We start from the raw sequence: 24,921 nt of genomic DNA, 5'->3' as shown, positions 1-24,921 counted from the left end.
TTGTCTTTTGATCCTGTATTAGAATGTTTTATAGTCACCATCTCATGAATGACGTGGTTGCCTTTTATTTGTTCTAATCTTCAATTTCACTGAGGCTCCTCTTAAAAGAATAACTCTGTGCCACATTTAGGAGACAATGGCTGCAGTAAACTTGCAGGCAGTCTCCCTGCTTGTCCATTTTGAGTAGACAAGACTGTTTCTCTGTCTTCACTTGGCTAATTTTATATCAAATTTGTTTTTTAACTTTTGATAAGGCCCATGGACGACATAAGCATGTTGCAATTGTAAATAGCAAGAATTATTTTTATTGTTGAGGTCAGGGAATAAGAAATGTCATAGAATCAACAGGCACCAACATTCTAATGTGTATTAGCATCACTGGACCTGTCTTATAATTAGTTGGGTTCACCTCTAGGCTCAAGAGTAGAAGTGACAGGGCAGAGTGCATTCTGAGGCCCAGAAAGTCTTTATAGCTGAGATTTTAGAGCTATCTTTTCCTTTCTCTGAAATGGTGCTTTGCCCTAGGTTTTACCTTTTAACCATTCACTACGTATTTATGTGGGTTAATGCTCCAGACTGCAAAGCCGTTTGAACTGCAAGGTTGGTGGTTCAAGCTCACCAACTACTCCTCGGAAACCCTATATAGGGTCTCTATGGGTTGGAGTTGACTCAAAGGCACTTAACAACAACAACAATGGATTTCTACTGCACCTACATTCTGTACAAGTTGGGACAGTATAGCGCACTGATGAGGTGACATAGTACTGCATAAATGAAATTTACCAAGTAACTGAAATAAAAACTAGAAAGACAGTAGATAACTTCTGGAGACTAATCTCTTTATACTATTTATAACACTAAGCACCAAGTTAGTCCAATCTTGGAGAAGGGTTTACTGTCACTTAGAGTACCATGCTGGGCCTAAATCTTAGGGTACTGAAGCCGAATGTTGACCTCAGGGTCTCTGGAGGTGAAACGACGGTTTGCCCTTGTATTAGAGGATCCCAGAATGCTTTACTTCTTTACTTATTGCGGCCACATTGTGGACACTCTCCTTTTTTTTTCGCCCTTGGTTTTATTACCTGTGCTTGCTAAACAAAGAGAGCCCTTGAGATGATGTGGCATAATCACTGAAGTGCTAATTGTAAGATTGGCAGTTCAAACCCATCAGCTGCTCCATGAGAAAAAGATGAGGTTTTCTGCTGTAGTAAAGATTTGCAATCTAAGAAACCCTCTCCAGGGTTGCTATGAATCAGAATTGACCCAGTGACAGTGGTTTGGTTTGTCTTATTGTATCTTCATCAACCTCTTCTACCACCACCTTCTACTTTATTATGGTCTGCAAATCACTTGATTGAATTAAGACACATTTGTGAGGGGTGCAGTGAATCAGGTGCTATCTTTGAGGGTTTGTGTAATATCGGTTTGTAAAGTAGACCCAATTCTTGTTCTCATAGAGCTAGTGGACAAGTGGACAGTAACAGATAAAACTGTGATGTAACAAATGTGAAACAGTTACATGTAAAATTTTGGTGGTTGTATATGAGAAGAAAGTCAGATTGTGAAAGCTGTCTTAATTTGGGTAGATAAGGGATGACGTTCCTTCACTACTAAGTCCCCTCACTGTTAAACATTTTGCATTTCATCCTTAGTTTTGTGGGAAGATGAATGGACCAGATTTGGCCTGTGAATTAGCCAAGAACTCAGCTCTCATTGCTAATCTGTCAGAGGACGTCTGAGGGCTTCAGTGAAGGAGTTCCTGGTACTTTTATTTTTTTGGACATTGCTTTTGAGTGCTCAGAGCAGGGGTTGGTGAAGTTTTTCTTTAAAGGGACCTATAATAAATACTCAAGGAGCTCTGCCAGTGTAGTGGTTAGGAGTTGGGCTGCTAACCTTACTGTCAGCAGTTTGAAACTACCAGCAGTTCTGCGAGAGAAAGCTGAGTCTTTCTTCTCCAGTAAAGATTTACAGCTTCCGAAACTCTATACAGGGTTGCTATGAGTCCAAACCAACTCCGTAGCACACCACCACCACCACCATAGTAAACACCCAGTTTAAGTTTGTGAGCCATACTGTCTCAGTTGCAACTATCCATCTCTGCTTTCGTAGTCTGAAAGCAATCTGTTGTGTGCCGATGAGCCAGTTCTTAACAGTGACCCTATTGGACAAGTTAATTGTTCCCCATAGGATTTCCCAGGTTGTCAGTCTTTGTGGAAGCAGATAACCTCATGGTTCTTCAGAGCAGCTGGTGGATTTGAACCTCCCAGCTTACAGTTATCAGCCAAGCACTTAATCATTGTCTAAAAGCAACCTAGCCAAACCTAAATAAAGGGCTGTGTTTCAATATTTATTTACAAGAACAGGCAGAGTGTGGGATTTAGTTTTCTGCCCCAGGCTCAGAAGATGCTTTGCTTACTATTATTATTATTTCCATAATCTTCATTATTGAAGTGGTTGAGCAAGGGAGGAAATATAATCAATGTGGTTGTTCCTGGCCGCGAGCTGCTTATAATCATTTAGGGAAGATAAATATATACACTTATGAGGCCATTAGCAAGCTTTACAAGACAATATGTAATTTAGTACCAAAATCATTAACAGAAACAGGAAATGTGATGAAGAGGTCAGCGCATCTGCTTGGAATCTGGGTGTCGAGGAGTTGTTTAAAAAGGCTTCACTGAGAAGGTGGAACTTGACATCACAGACTCCCAGAAGATTGGAGTGGAATATAACTTAATCCAGTCTGCTGACCTCCAATGATGTAAATGGTTTAAGTGCTCACCTGCTATCTGAAACATTGAAGGTTCGAGTCAACCCAGAAGCATCCAGTGGCAATCCTCTTTTGGAAGGTGATCTACTTTATAAAATTCAGTCATATGGAAACCCTATGGAGCACAGCTCCACTGTGACATGCCATAGGATTGGCATGAGTCATAATCAACGGCAACTGGTTTTCACACAAGATCACATTTTCTGTTCTCTAAATCTGTGCCCAAGGAGCTCTGGTAGCGTAGTGGTTAGAAATCGGGCTGCAAACCTTAAGGTCAGCAGTTCGAAACTGCCAGCTGTTCCACAGGAGAAAGATGAGGCTTTCTGCTCCCGTAAAGATTTATAGCCTCGGAAACCCTGTACAGGCTCGCTATGAGTTAGAACCAACTCCAAGGCACATAACCACCACCAAATCTATGCCCAAACATTCTTTCTGCTTCAGGTCTGGCCCTCCTGTATGTGCTGGAAACACATAGAGTTGTTGTTGTTAAGTGTCATTGAGTCAGTTCTGACTCATAGCGATGCCGTGTAGGGTTTCTGAAGAGCTGCTGGTAGATTTGAACTGCCTACTTTGTGCTCAAACTGACCTTGCGGTCCAGTGCATATATAATAAATGAATATTAATAAGGATAAGGGGAAAGGGTGAGAGATTCCAAATTATGGGCTGTATTGAGATTTCCTCTGACCTTGAAGAAGGTACTTCTCAAAAGGCTTAGAGTAGTGCTCTTTCGCATTTGGGATGGGAAGGAAACAAAAGAGAAATTTGGGTGGAGGTGGCCAGAGAAGGCGGACTACAGAATGGAGTGAAAGGCATGCCCACAATCACAGAAACAGCCTACATAGTTTCTTTAGAAAGAATCTTTAAATGAAAACATATCCGTACTGTGGAACAGAACCGGACTGTTACAAAGGATGAGGTGATCTATGTTTCTATTGTGGAAAAATTTCAGTGTCACACTCTTAGAAGATGAACAAAAGTGAATCAGAGAACAGAATAGATGGTCTGTCTTATACAGACACATGAAAAAAATCAACACCAAAAGCAACTGAAGCAACTAACTTAAATTATGAATTTTTTTTTTTTTTTGTATGTGTGTGTACAAATGCTCAGAAACAGGTTTAAAACAAGATGCACCAAATTTGAGAACAGGAACTTAAAAAATGTATTACTCTCTATATTTCCTGGTAGTTAGAATTATTTCAACAATTTTTTGGGGGGTTATATAATAACAATGAAATAAGTCAATGTAATAAATAGCTTTTTAAAAACTATTAAGATACTAAAAAGTACCTAAATTGGTAAGATGTTGAGGAAGGGGCTATCTGCAATGTGTTTTTCTTAGAATCGTAACACATTAGAACCAGAGGAGTCTAGGCTTAGCTTGTCTATTGCCATTTGATGGACTCCCATTCCTAGTGATCTCTGGTAACGTAGTGGTTACGAATCGGGCTGCAAACCTTAAGGTCAGCAGTTCGAAACTACCAACTGTTCTGAGGGAGAAAGAAGAAGCTTTCTGTTCCTGTAAAGATTTACAGTCTTGCAAACCCTGTACAGGGTCGCTATGAGTCAGAACCGACTCCATGGTCCATAGCCACTACCACTCCTAGTAACACTGTAGAACAGAGGTGAATTGCCCATAGGTTTTCCAAGTCTGTAATCTTTACAGAAGCACATGGCTACATCTCTCTCTGAGGAAGAGCTGGTAGGTTTGAATGTCCAACCTTCTGACTCGAAACAGCGCATTAACAACTGTACCACTAGGACTCCTTTGGCTTCCTTTGTTGTTGTTCCTTTGTGCTATTGAATTGCTTTCAACTTATAGAGCCCTGTATAGGGTTTCCAAGAGTGGCTGGTGAGTTTGAACTGTTAACCTCGAGGTTAGCAGTCCAGTGCTTATCTTAGAGCGCCACACCCGGGCTCTGGCTTAGTATGTTGTTCTTAAATGCTGTTGAGTCAGTTCCAACTCATAGCGACCCTGTATAGGGTTTCTGAGGAGCAGCAGGTGAGTTTGAACCACCGACTTGTGGTTCAAACCGACTTTGTGGTGAATTTGAACCACCGACTCTTATGATTCAAACTGACCTTTCAGTCCAGTGCTTATCCTACAGCACCACACCAAGACTCCCTGGCTTAGTTTAGAGAGTCTAAAACTTTATTAGGCATTAGAATCACTTGGAGAGATTAAAAACAAAACCACCTAAGCTAAAACAATTAATTCCTGTCCCACTGAAGACACAGTGATCTCAAGCGATCTGCTTAGAGGCGTGAATTTAAAGATTCCCAGGTAATTGTGATACTGCCTTTGAAATCTGAGTCCTTGACAAACCTCTAATCTAGTTTATCCACCTCTATACAAATTCGAGGTCTTGAGTCTCAGATGTTTGAACTGTATAGCCTTTTGCAATTTTCATTGTCTATTTCCTGCTTAGGACATGTTTCCCTAAGTATTAGCTAAAGGCATCATCTAAACATATTTGTTATGTTACATAGGGAACATCCTTAAATGTTGTTTTTTAACTTGTTCCACCTCCTCCTTATTAGCCATTACTTCACTCCCACAATCATCTTTGGAAAGGGTGGTGGCTAGTGGGAAAAGCCCTAGTTTTATATTATGATTCTTCAGATGACTAAAAGGAAAAGAATTTTTCGTAGATTCCATCTTTGTCTATGTAAAGAGAAAAAGAAGTTGCCGCCTCCTTCCCTCTGTAGGAAATTGAGCTTTCAGAGCTATTCCTCTAGCTTTTTAGCACAGATGGACTTGGCTGTTTTCCCATTATCTTTAGAGTTGGAAGACATCTTTGAGGTCCCTATAGCTTAGTGTTTAAAAAACTACTTTTAGTGGTAAAATCTTCAGATGAAGTCTTACTTGGGAGTCCCATCAGCAAATTGGTAAAGCAAGCCTCTTTGTTTGAGGCATCCACTGGGGGGCGTGGAGCCCTGTGTCACTCCCCTTCTCCGGGGCCCTCAGCTGTATCCTCTCAGCCCAGTGGACAGCCTTGAGAGCTGTGTTCTGTCCTGGGCTCTCGAGTCCAACTTTTTTTTTTTTAAAGTTTTTATTGTGAATTGAGTGAAAGTTTACAAAGCAGATCATAAACTTTACATTTAATAAACCATACACTGTTTCATTCCAGTGATTTCAATCCCCTCCATGTATCATGAATTCTCCCACTGCATTCTTCCTTCCTTCCCAATCCTTCTGAACTTTGTCCTTCAGTAAATGCTGCCCTGTTGATCATGACTGGCTGACCATTGCATGCATACCTTACTAGTGTTGATGTCCTTGCTATCTACCCAGCTAATGGTTGACATAAAATTGAGCCACGAGGATAAGTTTAGTTCCAGCCCTGAAAGTCCATGGTCTTGGATTCCTATAGTATTTTTTCTGATGAGTAAGCCTGGTCTTTTTTATAATTTTGAGTTTTGTTCCACATTTTCTCCCACTCTATCCAGGACCTCATAATGTGATCCCTTTCAGAACAGTTAGTTGGCAGTGGTAACCAGGCACCATTAGTTCTTCTGACCTTAGGGTCATGGACACTGATGTTCACGTGTCCCATTAGTCCATTGGACTAAATTATTCCAAGCATCATCACTCTTGAGTCCAATTTGAAAATCATTGTTTTCTTCCTCTTCCCCTTCCGTAGATAATCGTTCACCAGTGCAGCTGACCTGACCTACCACATCTCATGCCTGCTCTCCATTTTCACAAACAGCCTAGTTCAAGTTGCCATTAGCTTGTACCTTGGCTTTAGACTTCTTAATTGACTTTTATGATCATCTACTTCCTTCGTCTCTCATACTTCGGACATATTGTCAGGAGGGACCAGTCGCTGAAGAAGGGTATCATTCTTGGTAAGGTGGAGGGTCAGAGAAAAAGAAGAAGACCCCCAGTGAGATGGATTGGCAAAGTGGCAGCATCAATGGACTAAAGCGTGGCAACAATTGTGAGGTTGGCCCAGGACCATGCAGTGTTTCGTTCTGTTGTACATAGGGTTGCTATGAGTTGGTACTGACTTGATGGCACCTAAAAACAACAACAGCAAATTCCACTGCACCTCTTTTCTCCTTCCCCTCTGCAGTCAGAGAACTTTCTAAATTCACAAATCTGACTAACTCTTCTCCCATCCCTTCTACTATGTAAACATATGGGGGGACTTCAGAAAGTTTGTGGGAAAATTCCATTATCTTTTAATCCCATTTTTCTATTATCTTTTTAAAAAATGTTTTTATTGTGAATTATGTGATAGTTACATGAGAGAACATTAGTTTTACATTCATTCTATCGTATATCATTTCATTGCCATGGTTACAATCCCCTCCATGCATCATAAACCAACCAAAGGATATATACTACAAGCCTGCACCTCGATCGTCAGCACACAGCCCTCTCCCTCTCTGGATCTAAAGTCCCCAGCTGCTCCATCGCTACACATCATCGTCTCTGCCTCCATCTCAGGCATCACTTCTTCTCTGGGTAGGGTCCAGCTCACCGCTCTTCTCCACTGATGGTTCCAGGGACGTCTGCTCCTAGACTAAAATATTAATCACTCCCCTCCTTGCTATAAAATGTCTACCTTTACATCTCCAACCCTCACAATCAGTCCTGATAACAATTATTCACTATTGTATCACAAGAGACCCGTCTGCATTTCATTTCATCAGCCCCGCCTAGACAGATTGGATACTACTCACTGGAGATTCTGCCTTCCTCCAGGCCCCCTGGCTCTAGATTCCCTCTTGAAAGCTTGTAAGCCAGTCACTTCTTGCCTTTGAAGGCCCCACCTCCCTCATTTGGGGTAGCCAATGTCCAAGTTGCCCATCCCTGTGTACTCTGTGTGTGGAGGGGTTGGGAATGATCCTTGCTGTAAGGATTTGTTCCCTCTTTTGAGCTACTGCATCCATAGGTATAGGTCAAGTTCATCAAATTGTATCAGATTGCTCTTTTTATTTTCCCCTCTTCTATCTTCTTCTGGTTGAGCTCTGATCATCCAGTCATTGAAGCCAGGTCAAGTGGGTCTTATCTGCATGTATGGGTGTTCTTGTGCATATGCCCTTTCTTCTTATCAGCTGGATGCTTCACTCTCCACTCTAGTCCTCTGTGGCTATTGTCACTGACTCTGGGCCTAAGAGTCCCCAGGTTTTGCCACACTGCTGGCCAACCAGGTCTCCACCCGGGTTCACAGGAGTCTATTGAACATTGTAAGGCTTAGCTTACAGCTTCATTTCTGTTTTTTCCATTATCTTTTTGAAGTCCCTTCATATAATGGTGCCTCATTGCATTTAGATAAAAATTTGGAACCTCCCCAAATTTAACTATTGAGTGAGGTAGAAATACAATGAGCCTTTTAGTTCATGACCTGAGCTTCCTTTGGCTTCAAAGTGTTTATGCTGGAGTTCCTCTGCCTTTTCTCCTCAGGATCCCAGTGCCCTCAGTTAATTTCTACTTCTCTGTCCTTCAAAGCTACTCCAAAGCATTTCTTTAACATCCCAGAACTATGAAATGTCTGCTAAACATTTCTCTGGGATTCTTTATTTTGCCTCGACAATAATCTTAATTCTAATAGTCATTTCTGATGTCATTAGTTTTCAAAATAGTTCCTCCTTAGAACATAAACTCCATGAGGCTTATAATAGTTTACAAGGTTTGGTTCTCAGCATGTGGCAGTGTGCCTTGGATACACATGTTGTTGTTGTTAAGTGCCATCGAGTCGGTTCTGACCCATAGCGACCCTGTACAGGGTTTCCGAGGGTGTAAATCTTTACGGGAGTAGAAAGCCTCATCTTTCTCCCGCGGAGCGGCTGGTAGTTTTGAACCGCTGACCTTAAGGTTCACAGCCCGATTGATTCATAACCACTACGCTACCAGAGCTCCTTTGGATACATATAGTATGTCCTCAATAAATACTTGCCAAATAAACTCATAGTGTCTAGAGTTCTGGTGTTTAGCCTCCTCTTAGAGCCCTGGAGGTCCAAGTTCAACTGTTCAAACCCACCAGCCATTCCAAAGAAGAAAGATGAGACTTTCTGCTCCCATAAAGATTCACAGCCACAGAAACTCTAGAAGGGTCTCTATGAGTTTAAAGATACTGAATGGCAATGGATTTGGTTTTGGTTGTTTGATTATCTCTAGAGTACTGGTGTGATGCTGTAGGATAAGCACTGGCCCACAAGGTCGGTTTGAACAGCAAGGTGTCAGTGGTTCAAACTCACCAGCCACTCCTTGGAAACCCTTTGCAGGGTCACTATGAGTCAGAATCAACTCGATGGCACTTAACAACAACAGAGGCAAGGCTAATGAGAGACTTTGTTGGCAAGTTCTGTTTGTAGGAGCTTGAACTGCCTCCTGGAACCTAAGGTAATTTAAAGGTCATATTTAGAGCTGCACTGTCTAAATTGAGTTACTTAATATGATCAATTTAAATGGTAGTGATATTTGCTTTAATTAGAAGCTTGATCAGTTATTCTAAATGAACAAAGAACTGAAAAATCCACTTAGAGGATGTAGAAGACTCGGGTGGAGTACAGTCCAGAGATAGGTTTTGTGTACTGCTAGGGTAGCTGGTATGGTGCTGAAGGATAAGCACTGCACCAGAAGGTTGGTTTGAATAACAAGGTCATTTTGAATTGTAAGGTTGGCGGTTCAAACTCACCTGCTACTCTTTCCTCGTAAATCCTATACAGGATTGCTATGAGTCAAAATTGACTTGATGGCACTTAACAACAACATGGGACCTCTGGAGCCCTAGTGTGGCACTGTTGGGTAAGCATTGGACTGCTAACTGCAGGATCGGCAGTTCAAACCCCCCAGCCAACCCTCAGAAATCCTGTACAGGTTCACTATGAGTCAGAACTGACTGAACAAGCACTTAATAACAATAACAAGGGACCTCTAAGGTTCTCTGGTGATGCAGTGGCTAAGGTGTATATTGCTAACAGAAAGGTTGGCAGATTGTTGGCTTCTCAAATAAATGCTCTCATAGAGGTTCAAGCCTAGGAATCTCTTTGAGGTAGTTCTACTCTATCACATAGGATTACCATGAGTCAAAATCTCTCAAAAGCCCTGGGTTACATATTGGACTGCTAGCTGCAAGGTCAGCAGTTCGAGTCAAACCTGCTTCTCTGTGGAAGAAAGATGAGACTTTTTGCTCCCTAAAAGACTTGCAGCCTCGGAAACCCTATACACAGTCGCTATGAATTGGAATCGACTTGATGGCACATAGCCACCACCACTGTGGTCATTAATTATAAGTGCATATTCTGGGGAACTACCACTCATTCGTAAGTGTGTCATGCTGTGGTGGTTTGCGTGTTGCAGTTATTCTGGAAGCTATGCCATTGGTATTTTAAATACCAGCCACAGGGTCACCAATGGTGACCAGGATTCAGCTGAGCTTCCAGATGAAGACAGACTAGGAAGAAAGAGAGATGGACTACTTCTGAATGTTTAGTCACTGATAGCCTTATGAATAGCAGTGGAACACTGTCTGATCGCATCAGAATATTGACTATTGAAACATGATGAAAACACCAGAATATTGTCAGATACAGTGTTGCAAGAAGTACAACCAGAATGATCCTTGGAAGCCAGGATAGCCAGAGTTCATCTCTCATACTTCAGACATATCTCCAGGAGGGATTAGTCCCTGGAGAAGGACATCATGTTTGGTAAAGTGTGGAGCGTTGGAGTAAAAGAGGAAGACCCCCAACGAGATGGATTGGCACAGTGGCTGCAACAAAGGGCTCAAAGGTAGCAATGATTGTGAGGATGGCGCAGAACAAGGCAGTGTTTTGTGCTGCTGTTTATAGGGCCACTCTGAGCTGATAACAATTCGATGGCACCTACTAACAACACCAACATAATGCTGGCCTATGAGCCCATCAGGTTTGGGATGTCCTTAAAATACAGCTGGGGAAGAGCTGCCTCTTCAAAGTAGAGTTGACTGATGATGTGAAAGGAGTAAAGCTTTTTGGACCTTCATTTGCTGATGGGGCACAAGTGAAAATGAAGACAATCAGCTATTGTTGTTGTTAAATGTCATTGAGTTGGTTCTGACCCATAGCAACCCTATATAAGGTTTCTGAGGAGTGGCTGGTGAACTTGAACCTTGTGGTTCAAACTGACTTTGCAGTCCAATGCATCAACCTGAAGCTCCACACCAGAAACAGTTGTAAATATTCATTAATAGTAGGAACATGGAATGTATGAAGTATGAATCTATGAAAATTAGAAATCGTGAAAAATGAAAGAGAACACATAAACACTGATATCCTAGGCATTAATGAGCTGAAATAGAATGATGTTAGTCATTTTGAATCTGATATTCACATGGTTTACTATGCTGAAAATGACAAATTGAAAAGGAATAGTGTGGCATTCATAATCAAAAAGAATATTTCAAGATCTTTCTTGAAGTACAACGCTGTCTGTGCTAGTCTAATATGCATACACATACAAGGAAGACCAATTAATACAACTATTATTCAAATTTATCTACCAACCACTAAAGCCAATGATGATGAAATTGAAGCATTTTATCAATATCTTCAGTCTGAGATTGATCAAACATGCAGTCAAGATGTATTGATAATTACTGGTGATAGGAATGTAAAGGTTGGAAACAAAGATGAAGCATCAGTCACTGGAAAATATGGCCTTGGTGATAGAAATGATGTTGGAGATGATATGATAGAATTTTTCAAGATCAATGACTTCTTCATTGCAAATAACTTCTAAAACAACATGAAAGATGACTGTACACATGGACCTCACAAGATGGAATACACAGAAATCAAAATGACTACATCTGTGGAAAGAGATGGTGGAAAAGCTCCATATCACCAGTCAAATCAAGGCCAGATGCAGATTGTGGAACAGACCATCAATTGCTCATAGGTAAGTTCAGGCTGAAGCTGAAGAAAATTAAAACAAGTCCACAGGAGCCACAATATGACCTTGAACATATCCCACCTGAATTTAGAGATCATCACAAGGACATATTTGATACATTAGACACAATGACCAAACGCCAGAAGAGCTGTTGATGGCATCAAGAACATCATACAAGAAGAAAGCAAAAGGTCATTAAGAAAACAATAAAGACGGAAACGACCAAAATGGATGACAAAAGAAACTCTGAAACTTGTTCTGCAGCATGGAGATACTAAAGCAAATGGAAGAAATGGAGAGGTAAAAGAGCAGAATAGAAAATTTCAAAGAGCAGCTTTAGAAGACAAAGTCAAATATTATAATGAATTTTGCAACGACCTGGAGTTAGAAAACCAAAAGGGATGAACACGCTCAGCACTCTTCAAGCTTAACTGAAGAAAAAAATTCAAGCCTTGACTTTCAATATTTTATTGGCAAAATATTGAATGATGTAGAGAGCATCTAAAAATATGGAAGGGAATGCACAGAGTTGCTGTACCAAAAAGAAATAGTCAATGTTCAACTATTTCAAAAGGTAGCATATGATCAAGAGTCAAAGATACTGAAAGAAGAAGTCCAAGGTGCATTGAAGGCATTGGCAAATGACAATACACTGGGAATTGATGGAATACAAATTGAAATATTTTAACAATCTGATGTGGTACTAGAGGCACTCACTCATCTACGCCAAGAAATTTGGAAGACAGCTATCTGGCTAACTGACTGGAAGAGATCTGTATTTGTGCCCATTCCAAAGAGAGGTGACCCAATGGAATGTGGAAATCATCAGACAATATCATTTAATATTGCATGCAAGTAAAATTTTGCTAAAGATAATTTAAAAACTGCTGCAGCAGTACATTGACAGAGAACTACCAGAGCTTCAGGCCGGATTCAGATGGAAAGAGAGATATAATTGCTGATGTCTTAGCTGAAAGCAGAGAGTACTAGAAAGATGTTTACTTGTGCTTTATTGACTATGCAAATGCTTTCGATTGTGTGGATCATGACAATCTATGGACAACATTGTGGAGAATGAGTATACCGGAACATTTAATTGTGCTGATGAGGAACTTATACCTAGACCAAGAAGCAGTTGTTCAAACAGAACAAGGGAACATGGAATGATTTAAAGTTAGGAAAACTGTGTGTCAGGGTTGCATTCTTTCACCATACTTATTCAATGAGCACATAATCCGAGAAATTGGATTATATGAAGAAGAATGTGACATCAGGATTGGAAGAGTCATTAACAACCTGCAATCTGCAGATGATACAACCTTGCTTGCTGAAAACCAAGAGGATTTAAAATACTTACTGATGAATATCAAAGACTATGCATGGCCTTCGGTTTGGGCTGCATCTCAATATAAGAAAACAAATATCCTTATCACTGCATTTATAAACAACATCAAGATAAATGGAGAAAAGATTGAAGTTGTCAAAGACTTCATTTTGCTCAGAAGTCAAGAAATTAAACGACAGATTGTATTAGGTAAATCTGCTGCACGAGATCTGTTTAAAGTGTTGAAGATCAAAGTTGTCAATTTGAGAACTAAAGTGCACCTGGGCCAAGCCATGGTATTTTCAATAACCTCGTATGCAGGTGACAGTTGGACAATGAATAAGGAAGACTACAGAATAATTAATACATTTCAGTTATGATGTTGGAGGAGAACATTGAAGATACCGTGGACTGCCAAATGAACAAAGGAATCTTGTGTTGGAAGAAGTACAGCCAGAATGCTCCTTGAAGCCAGAATGGTGAGACTTCATCTCTCATACTTCAGACATATTATCAGAAGGGACCAGCCCCTGAAGAAGAACATCATGATGTTCTTGATACAATGGAGGGTCAGAATAAAAGAGGAAGACCCCCAATGAGATAGACTGGCCCAGTGACAGCAGCAGTGGTTTCAAGCGTAGCAAAGATTTAGAGGGGGTACAGGACTGGGCAGTGTTTTATTCTGTTGTGTATCGGGTCCCTATGAGCTAGCATCTGACAACAACATCCTCCTACAACTTTATAAAGTTGTACGAGGCCTAACCACTCTCACTACTCCCAGGAGACACACAGTGCTAGTTTCAATCCCTATGTTCTTCTTTCTAAAAGAAACCCTGGTGTGTTTAAACTAAACACAAGGCTGGTGGTTCAAGTCCACCGGCAGAGAAAGATGAAGTCATCTGTTCCCATAAAGGTTTACAGTCTCAGAAACCTAAATGAGCAGTTCTACTCTATTGTAGAAGGTCTCTGTGAGTTGGAATCAAGTCAATGGCTGTGGGTGGGTGTTCTTTCTGCCAAGATACCTTCCTGGGTACATGTCTCCCACCCAGGTAAGAAGGCCAACTTAGAATACATGGTGATCTGGGCCCCACCTCTGCTCCCTGTTCTAACCTCTGCTTCCATTTCACTTGCATCAGTGTAATAGCCTGTCATTTGTGTTGTTTGTACATCTTTTCAAACTTCCAGAACACTGCAACTATCGAAAATTGCTTTGTCCTTAGAAACCAGATAATAAAGAACTCGTTCACATTAGTTCAGAGAAAGGGCACGTTGGCAACTCATTGGTGGTTCTTTAACAACAAGGAGATTGGTTCTAATCTTGTGCTTACTGGACTTGCCAAATGGAAATTGAACTCCACAGGATGGTGGTGGGCTTTTTGTTCATCTGCCTAATGCATCTGTTATGCCCAGAAAAGAATGGCGGTGGTGAATTTTTAAATAGAAGGAACAAGGAAAAGAAACATAAAGCCAGAATTGAAAAAGGAAGACATTACAGAGCTTTTACAGGAAGTTCTTTCTCTTTAGAGTCCAAAAGGAAGTTAAGCTTCTTAAAATTAAAATTAATTACTGTCCTCTGTTATTGTCTCAGTTTAAGTAAAAGATGAATATGTTCTTATAAGGAGAAAATTTGTTTTTGATTTTATCATTTGACCAGAGACAGCTCTGGGGATAAGACAAGGGTCATAAAGGAAAAAAGATACTTTTGGTACAATGCTAGGGTTGGATTTAAGGAACTTTAAAAGACAGAAACTAGGATCATTTAGGAAAAAACAACAACAAAGACAGGTATTCTTGCTTGATTTTCCAAGTTACTGTCACAGTGGCAAATTCATAAGGAATTTGCCCTATTGGGTAACTGGTAGCTTGAGATAAAAGACTTTTCAGAAACGGAGTGCCAAGCCTTTCTTCAAAGGAAGCTCTTGATTTGTTGGTTGGTTATGTGCTGTAGAGTCAGCTCCAGCTCATAGCTGTATATGAATTTCCGAGACTGTATATCCTTACAGCCTCATCTTTCTCCCATGGAATAGCTGGTAGCTTTGAACTGCTGACCTTGAGGTTAGCAGCCCAACTCAGCCACTACGCTGCCAGAGCTTGTCAACTGTTAGATCAGTATTCACGTGCTTAACTATTCGCAACACCAAGGAATTCCTTGCACCTGATCTACTAGCTGTGAAACATTGCTCTAGTTGCATGACCTTCGTCTCCAGTTTTTAAAAATTCCATTTGCAAAATGAAGCAAATTTATCCGACAGAGGCACCATGCTCCTCCCACTGAGAACTAGGATGGCATAGATTCAAGTCTCTGAGTACTGGTGTGGCGATGTTGGATAAACATGGGACTGCTAACCACAAGTTTGGCACTTCAAAGCTACCAACCGCTCCTTCGAAATCCTATACAGGGTCACTATGAGTCAGAGTGACTTGACAACGTCCCCACAACATTTCCTTAGTACCATAGACCTGGAAAGATTTTTTTTCGTATACTTCTTATTTAACAACTTCTTGTTTTTTGTTCTCTCTCCTGTTTTCTGTATTTCAGCTTGGATTCCTTAGCACCACCACCGCTCAGCCAGAACAGAAGTCCCCAAATCTCATTGGCACATACCGCCATGTTGACCGTGCTACTGGCCAAGTGCTAACCTGTGACAAGTGTCCAGCAGGAACCCATGTGTCTGAGCACTGTACCAGCACAAGTCTGCGTGTCTGCAGCAGTTGCCCTGTGGGAACCTTTACCAGGCACGAGAATGGTATTGAGAAATGCCATGACTGTAGTCAGCCATGCCCTTGGCCAATGGTTGAGAAATTACCTTGTGCTGCTTTGACTGACCGAGAATGCACTTGCCCACCTGGTATGTTCCAGTCTAATGCTACCTGCGCCCCCCACACGGTGTGTCCTGTGGGTTGGGGTGTGCGAAAGAAAGGGACTGAGATGGAGGACGTGCGGTGTAAGCAGTGTGCTCGGGGTACCTTCTCTGATGTGCCTTCTAGTGTGATGAAATGCAGAGCATTTACAGACTGTCTGAGTCAGAACCTGGTGGTGATCAAGCCGGGGACCAAGGAGGCAGACAACGTCTGTGGCACACTCCCGTCCTTCTCAAGCACGACCCCACCTTCCCCTGGCACAGCCATCTTTTCACGCCCTGAGCAAAAGGAATCCCATGAAGCCCCTTCCTCTACTAATGTTCCCAAAGGTAACTTCACCTCATGAGTTAGTTGTTGGAGGAGAGCTTGAGCACTTTGCAAGTGTCAAGGATGTTTTCTTCATTTTATATAATCCAAAGTCATTTTAGAAGAAAGGGACTCCATTTTGTGGCCAATTAAATTTGGCCTCTTTGGACCTACTAGAGCTCATTTCAGAACGTTTTTATTAAGGGAGATCAAATATCTAAAGGAAAACACTAAGAGAAACAGGAGTGTATGGGACCTTGTGTAAGTCTCATAACCTCTTCAGGCCTCAGTTTCAAGCTGACCAAATAAATGAGTGACTTGGTTGTTTAATGGCTCAAATATTTACAGCATAGAGTCAATCCTGACTGGAAATAGCCAGAAGGAAAGAAGGAAAGGGAGAAGATATCATTAAACCAGGAAAGGAGGGACATGTCTTAGATCAAAGGTGGGGCAAAAAATAGGAAGAAAACTTAGAAGTTTCAGGAAACAAGCAAATTTGTATCAAATCATTTTGTCCAAGGATTTTAAGGTTATGCTTTTCTTCAAGCATCCCAGTTTTCCTAAGAATTCATTTTGAACTTCAGTCAGAATAGAGAAATTAATCTTTATTTTGTAAACCTTTTTGACTGAACTCAGTTTCCATGAAATGATAGTCAACTGGAGTTGTACTTCCTAGAGAATTCTCATGTGATCTTTATGATAACCTTGTAATGAGGGTCTTTTCACAACTTCCATTTTTGAAATAAATAAATTCAAAGATCTCAAATGACCTACCCACGTGTTTGCAGGGGCAGATACTGTCCAGAACTGCTGTCTCTCACTGAGACTCAAAACCCGCAGCATTCATATTTCTCTTAAAGTGTAAACTACTTTATTGAAGTCTGTTACGTTGCAGATGCTAAGAAAGTTCTGCTTTACTTCAACATTTGCCCTGTCCCACCAAACCTTAAATTGGAGCTCTTTTTCTTTATTTGGTTACATTCCCTGTTTTATCAGTTCATTGTGAAATAGAAATATAAATGAAGGAATTGAATTTTAAGTTTTTGTCTGAATAATCAGAATAAATAATCAGAATGTAAGAGTCAACTAGAGCTTTGTGTCTGCTCAGTATGTGAGATATAGGAGAAGCTGCCCTGAAAATCAGATGCTGGATCCCTGAAGATGTTCTCAGTTTTGGCACAAGAAAGCAAATTTAGCTATTCAGTTCAGTTTTGACCCTTCACATAAAAGTGTGATTAGGGTCCTTATGAAATACTGTTGTTGTTATGTGCCGTGGAGTCAGTTCCAACTCATAGTGACCCTGTACGGTTTCCGAGGCTGTAAATCTTTATGGGAGCAGAAAGCCTCATCTTTCTCCCATGGAGCAGCTGGTAGTTTCGAACTGCAGACCTTGTGGTTTGCAGCCCGATTCGTAACCACTACGCTACCAGAGCTCCTTTATGAAATATATGCAAAGTAAATTTATTCTTAAGATCCAAAGTTCATCTCTTAATTGATTATTTGACCTGACATGGAGATGACCAGGGAGTGGAGGGAATATCTAGACCCCCAAATACGGAAAAGTTTTCCCCCTCCTTACTCTTTTTCTAGGCATGAACTCAACAGAATCCAACTCTTCTGCCTCTGTTAGACCAAAGGTACCAAGTGGCATCGAGGAAGGGACAGTCCTTCACAACACAAGCTCAGCAAGCGGGGAGGAAGGCATGAACAAGACCCTCCCAAAAGTCCAGGTCATCAACCACCAGCAAGGCCCCCACCACAGACACATCCTGAAGCTGCTGCCATCATCCATGGAGGCCACCGGGGGCGAGAAGTCTAGCACACCCATCAAGGCCCCCAAGAGGAGCCATCCCAGACAGAACCTACATAAGCATTTTGACATCAATGAGCATTTGCCTTGGATGATTGTGCTTTTCCTGTTGCTGGTGCTTGTGGTGATAGTGGTGTGCAGTATCCGGAAAAGCTCGAGGACTCTGAAAAAGGGCCCCCGGCAGGATCCCAGTGCCATTGTGGAAAAGGCAGGGCTGAAGAAATCCACGACCCCAACTCAGAACCGGGAGAAGTGGGTATACTATTGCAATGGGCATGGTAAGCCTTCTGGATTTTCTCCTTGTTTACAGACCCCCCCATATCTTTCCTTCCCAGTTTCTGTTGTTTGGAGGAATGGGACATGCACAGTTTCTTGAACCTCTTTTGTAGACCAAGTGCTATCTGATCTAGTTGTGACAGAGAATGAGGTGGTTAGCACTAGACATAATGTGTTTAGAGAGGATGGCCCCGTTTCTCTCATTTTCCCTTGGCACCTCTAAAACAGGAAGGAAGGGGTTGCAAAAACAGCCCTGAAGGTGAGACTAGTTTGTTCAACGTTGTCATTTAATAAACGAGGAATTTGACTTCATGGAGGTTTGGTTGTATTGATCCTGGGCTACTTAGGTGTTTAGTACAGACAGGACTAGACTAAGGCATGTTGACTACTGGAACCCTTGTTTTTTCTACATTCCAACACCTATGTGGTACAGTGGTTAAGCACTTGGTTGCTAACCGAAAGTTGGTATTTCAAACCTAGCAGTCGCTCTGTGTGAGAAAAGCTTGGCATTCTACTCCCATGAAGATTTCAGCCTCAAAAAACCCCATGGGGCAAATCTACTTTGTGCTTTAGGGGTGCTGCAAGTCAGAACTGAGTCGACGGCACACAACAGACCACTAAGAAAATTGTTGCTGTTGTTCAGTGCTGTCGAATTGGTTCTGACTCCTAGTGACCCTATATAGGATTTCCGAGGAGTTACTGGTGGATTTGAACCACTGTCTTGCAGTTCAAGCTGACATTGCAATCTAGTGCTTATCTTACAGTGCTATACCAGTGGGTAAGAAGTAAGTTTGCTCTTTGAATCTGAACATTGTTTTAGATTTCTGTCACTGTAAATGTAAATGAAGAAGCCTTTCACTTAGAATTTTTCCACTTAAAATTTTAGGATTCCGTTTCTATCAGGAGGAAAGATGGGTCTTTTGGATTATGGATATTCAGTGCTTTTCCTGTATAGCACTGTAGGAAAAGCACTGAACTGCTAACCAAAGGGTTGGTGGTTCAAACTCACCAGCCGCTCCTCAGAAACCCTATACGGGGTCACTAGGAGTTGGAACCGACTCAACAGCACTTTAGCAACAGCAACAACAATGCTTTAATACGATAATGATTATTTGAGGCCGGGCCCTACATCTGTTACTGAATGATATGCCCATCTTTTGCTCTATCCTTTTTTGAGAGCACAAAATACCTTACTAAATTAGCCCCGGCAGCTGAGTTTGAACTGAAGTCTGCAATGTTCAGACTGGCAGCAATTTCCCTTTCTTTAAACCCTAAGTAAGATTGGAGATAAAAGTTCTGATAATCCCATTTAGGTACCTCCTTTCCCCTTAAAGTTACAAGTATATTCCTTCTAGCAATTCTATTTCTGTGAATCTATCTTAAGTATGTAGATCAGAAATACTCACACTAAAAAATGTAAGCATACAGAGTTTTAACTTTTAACTCAGCATTATGGATGATAATTTAATATTGGAAACAAGAAAAGGGCCAGTTTTAAGGAAATGACTAAGTGAATTATGGCATATTCATATAATGGAATTTGTGGCACTATAGGATCAGTATTGGATTGCTAAGCACAAAGTTGGTGGTTCAAGCCCACCAGCCACTCCTTGGAAACCCAAATGAGTCAGAACAAATTCCATGGTACTTAACAACAATGTTGAAGATTTTATGAAGTTTTGTTTTTCTTTCTTATGACATGGGGAATACTTGTACAGATTAAAGAAAAAGGCAAAACAAAACAGGCTGTAGAGTTCATAATGATTTCCCAATTCTCTGAAAACTTTAGAATAAAGGTTGAAATAGAATATAACAAAATGACAATGTTGCTGTTGTTAAGTGCTGACAAGTTGATTCTGACTCATAGCGACCCTGTATAGGGTTTCTGAAAAGTGGCTGGTGGGTTTGAACTGTTGACCTTGAAGTTAGCTGTCCAGTGCTTGTCCTACAGTGCCACATGAGAACAATAGTACTTTCCAATTAGTGGAATTTGGGGTGATTGAATGTGTATTTTTCCTTTATTGCTTTTCTGTACAATCTCCAGTTTGTTTGTTTTTTTTTAAAATAATAAGCACTTCTGCTTTTATACTCAGCGATCCCTAGTAGCACAGTGATTAAGCGTTTGGTGACTACCTGACATGTTAGGGTTCATACTCACTCAGAGGCACTGTGGGAAAGAGACGTGATGATGTTTTCATCAAGATTCAGCCAAAGAGAGCCTGCAGGACCAGAACAGGACACCTCTGTATTAATTAACTGGTGCGGGAAGTTTCCGTTTCTTTTTTTTCAAAACACAAAAACTTTATTTGGACATAATGCTCCCCCTTTCCCTCTCCGGTCTTCCCCCCATATTAATGACTCTTAGCAAAGGAACTCTGGTAGCGTAGTGGTTACGAATCGGGCTGCGAGCTGCAAGGTCAGCAGTTCGAAACTACCAGCTGTTCCGCGGGAGAAAGATGAGGCGTTCTGCTCCCGTAAAGATTTACAGCACATAACAACAACAACAGTAAAGTAGGAAGAATTGTTTTTGCTAAGTACTGGTGAGTCGGTTCCGACTCATAGTGACCCTGCACAGAGTTTCCGAGGCTGCAAATCTGTACGGGAGCAGAAAGCCTCGTCTTTCTCTCATGGAACAGCCGGTACTTTTGAACTGCCAACGTTGAGGTTCGTAGCCTGATTTGTAACCTCTATGCAACAACAACAACAACAATGCTATCAGAGCTCCTTAAAGTAGCAATAGTTAAAAGAATATCTGTATAGTTGTGCCCACATTGACCTATTGTTGATATTTTGTCCTTTTGCTTTATCCTTTTTTTAAAACATACATGCAATTCTATATTACTAAATACATACAATATGTATCAGTTAATTATATATAATGCTATATAATGTGCATTATATCATATGCTGTATATATACATACATACAATATTTTTCTGAACCATTTCATGGTCTTTTCTAATAATAACAATATTCTCTTAAAAAGCCGTGGTACATATTTTAGCCTCAGTAAATGTAACATTGATATTGTTAGTTATCATTGAGTTGGCTCTGACTCATGACCTACCTTACACATAACAAAAGGAAACGGCTTGGCCCTGCACCTTGATATGGATTATGTAAGTATTTTGTTATTCACTTTATTAAAGAAGAAGGAGCCTTGGTTGCATAGCAGGTAAAGTGTTGAGCTAACCTCAAGGTCAGCAGTTTGAACCCAGCAGCTACCCTGCCGGAGGCTGTCTGCTCCAGTAAAGGTTTACAGTGGTGGGAATCCTGGGAGCAGTCCTACTCTGTTCTATAGAGACACTGTGAGTTTGAATCGATTCACTGGCAGTGGATTTGGTTTCATTTTTATTAAAGAAAAGACTCTATTCCTTTAGTATTTACATTTATGGACTGGACAATCGTCAGCTGTAGCTGTAAACTGTCTTTTGCAGTCTAGTTTTCATAATTCTTGAGAACATAAAGTTATAGAAGTAAAAGCAGGTCCAGTAGCAGAAAAGAATTTAATACAATGACCTTAGACATTCTTATGACCATGGTAAACTTGGAAATTACTATGCCTATGTTTTTTTTTTTAAATGTTTTATTGTGAATTCTGTGATAGCTTACTTGGGAGATTAGTTTTACATTCATCCTATTGTATATCGTTTCTTTGCCATGATTACAATCCCCTCCATGCGTCATCAAACAGCCAAAGGGTACACCCTGCAAGCCTGCCCCCTGGTTGTCAGTACACAGCCCCTCTTCCTCTCTGGGTCTAGAGTCCCCAGCCGCTCCATCTCTCCATGTCATCATCTTTGCCTCCATCTCTGTATGCCTATGTTTTTAAGACAATATCCAGTTTCCTAAAAAGAATAGATGTGACAAATCCAAGAAAGCCCAATCATGCTTTCTGTGATAGTAGAACCTGAGCAGTATGCTTTTCAAAGTAAGTCACAATAGTCTTAGTCAGGTGTAACTAACTGCCTCTTCCAACTGTCTGACTCCACACTCCAGCCCCCACCTCCTTAGTCAAATTCCCCCACCCTGCACCCGACAACAACAACAACAACAACCTCTCACACTAGGTTTTGCTTTTGGTATGTTTCTATCTGGTGTTGGAGGAGAATACTAAAAGTGCCATGGGCTGCCAAAAGAACCCCAATAGATCTGTTTTGGAAGAAGTGCAGCCAGAGTGCTCCTTGGAGGCCAGGATGACCAAACTTTGTCTCTCATAGTTCGGACATATTGTCAGGAGGGAGCAGTCGCTGGAGAAGGATATCATGCTTGGTAAGATGGAGGGTTGGAGAAATAGAGGAAGACCCCAATGAGATGGATTGGCCAGGTGGCAGCATCGATGGACTCAAGTGTGGTAACAGTAGTGAGGTTGGCCCAGGATTGGACATTGTTTCATTCTGCTCTGCATAGGGTCGCTATGAGTCGGTGCTGACTCGATGGCACCTAACAACAACAACATATTTAAGGCAGTTTTCTAAAGAAGGTTTTCTTTTCCTTCCTCAATTGCTAGTCTCAAAGGTACATCCAGGTAAAATCCTTTACAAAGAAAGACTCTGTTTAATCAAAGCCATTCCAGGTGCTTAGAGACTTCCGGCAACAATGCCTTGTAGATTGATTGATGTTGGGCAGCCGATAATCTTGTGTAAAATCCCTCTCTAGTCCTTGTCTGTTGCTCACTGAATTGTCATGAGGATTAGGGCTGAGATGAATTGATTAGCTCTAGTCTAGTTCTCCATGAAGAGGGCCATGTTAGACCTCACTCAGCTCTACCTGTGTTAAGCAGAACATGCCATGCCCTTGAATGTCATATATACTCCCAGTACTGAAAAGGCAGACCATTGGTTCTTGTCTTTCTCTTCCACAAGAAGCGCTTTAATTATGCTGCTCCACTCACCTCTTTACCTAGCATGATTTCCATTCCACAAAGCAACAACCCTACTCTAATGGAATCCTAGGGTTGGAAACACCAGATGAAACCTTATTCGGTAATGGGCATGAGAGAATGGGTGCAGTGGTGGCATTTTGCATGCTTCTTTCCTTTCTGAAGTCAGAACAATTTAATTTTTGGTAGATTGGGACTGCAGGAAATGGAAATCTTTTCAAAGTTAATTATGTACAAAAATTAATTTAAGGGTATAATATCTGGCATAATGGCATTAAGATGTAAGTGTATTATCAATATTTCATTTGTCAGTTTTAGAAGTTATTATTTTTTATATAGCCCAAACAAAATGGGATAAATGAGTACAAAATGTTCACTTTAATTTAAAATTAAGATAAATTCAAGGTCATATTAACTGAGGGTTATACCGAAAATATTATTTTAAATTTTGTGTCTTTGTCATAAAAAGCATACAGGTGAAAATTGTGAAGCTTAGTTCGTACACAACAGACTATATACATTGCACTGAGAAAGTCTCAGATGATCTCAACCTAGCCACTTCATTCTCTTGCTAACTGTGATGTCATTAGTTCTCATGGAGTCAGCTGACTCATGGAGACATCACGTGTCACAGAAGGAAGCATTGCCTGGTCTTGCACTAACTTCACAACCATTGTTATGCTCTAGTCCACTTAGGACTCAGGTGCAGCCTGTCTGTGTCTCCTGATGAATTTTCCTCCAAAGCATTATTTCCAATGAATTCTTCCTCTGAGTCTTTCGGATACCACAACTGATTAAGTCATTATCTTCCATTCTTATCGTGAAGTCAATGAAGGGGTTTGTCTTCATTCAGCATCATATGGAATAATGTTCTACTATGATCCCCATAGGGTTTACATTGGTTGCATTTCAGAAATATACCGCCAGGTCTTTCTTCCTAGTCTGTTTTAGTCTGGAAGTTCCACTGACTCGTCCACCAGGCTAGTACTTGAATTTCTAGTAACATAGCTCCCAATGTCATAGCAACACACAAAACTATCACACTGTGACAAACTGACAGACAAGTGCTGACCCTAAAAACTGCAGATTAAAACCTGGAGTCCATCTCCAGTTGACAGTGGTGGCTGCCTAAGGACAGGAAACAATTGATGCTCTTTCAAATCCTAATGTATGTCATTATACTTTGTCTTCTTTCTCTCCTCCACTTCTCTCTCTTTCTCTTAGATTATTTGCAAAAGATATGAATTTGGGTGCCTAGCATCTTGCTACCCTAAGAATTTTGAAAGGAAGGTTTGAAAAGAAGGTGAGGAATGGAAATTGTCCAGAAAGCCCTTGTGGAGGAGACTCTAAGATGATAAAGAGGGTTGGATAGGCACAGTTCAGTCTTAGATTTTCCCATGCCTTTCAGATTTGTGGTTATGGAAACAAGGATGAGAGACAAAGGAACGGAATTTATTTTGTGTAAACTGAGTTTAGTCCCTGAGAGCACGTTTAGTCTTCTGCCTTGGGGAGACAGTTAAGCACTTGATGGGAAGTAACTTTGGGGGAAGTAAAATCCATGACACATAAAAACAGCATTTCCTTCAAATTGCTTACAGCACAGATTGTCAGAACTACTGGTGCAGTTGTTCTCAAGCAGCCTTTAAACTCCAGCAGCAAAAAGACAAACATCTCATTGTGGAGCCCTAGACTCTAAGATACTGTTTTTTAAATCTTTTAACCATCACCATGTGTTACCGTTTAACTGTTCGCTGTTATTGTTGTTAGCAGCCATCCAGTTGGTACCGACTCATAGTGACCTTAT

The 24,921-nt window shown here is 41.0% G+C and overlaps 1 protein-coding gene across 1 annotated transcript in view; it reads left to right on the top strand.

Moving 5' to 3' along the window:
• Window positions 1–24,921, top strand: part of TNFRSF21 (tumor necrosis factor receptor superfamily, member 21) — an 89,303-nt gene that overhangs the window by 17,135 nt on the left and 47,247 nt on the right. The window contains exons 2-3 of the mRNA XM_006860531.1: window positions 15,521–16,172; window positions 17,740–18,237. Of these exons, the coding sequence (XP_006860593.1) occupies window positions 15,521–16,172; window positions 17,740–18,237 (1,150 nt within the window). The remainder of the gene's footprint in view (window positions 1–15,520; window positions 16,173–17,739; window positions 18,238–24,921) is intronic.

Source organism: Chrysochloris asiatica, unplaced genomic scaffold, assembly GCF_000296735.1.
Source record: "Chrysochloris asiatica unplaced genomic scaffold, ChrAsi1.0 scaffold00038, whole genome shotgun sequence".
Taxonomy (NCBI): Eukaryota; Metazoa; Chordata; class Mammalia; order Afrosoricida; family Chrysochloridae; genus Chrysochloris; species Chrysochloris asiatica.
This window is presented reverse-complemented; position numbering and strand designations above follow the sequence as displayed.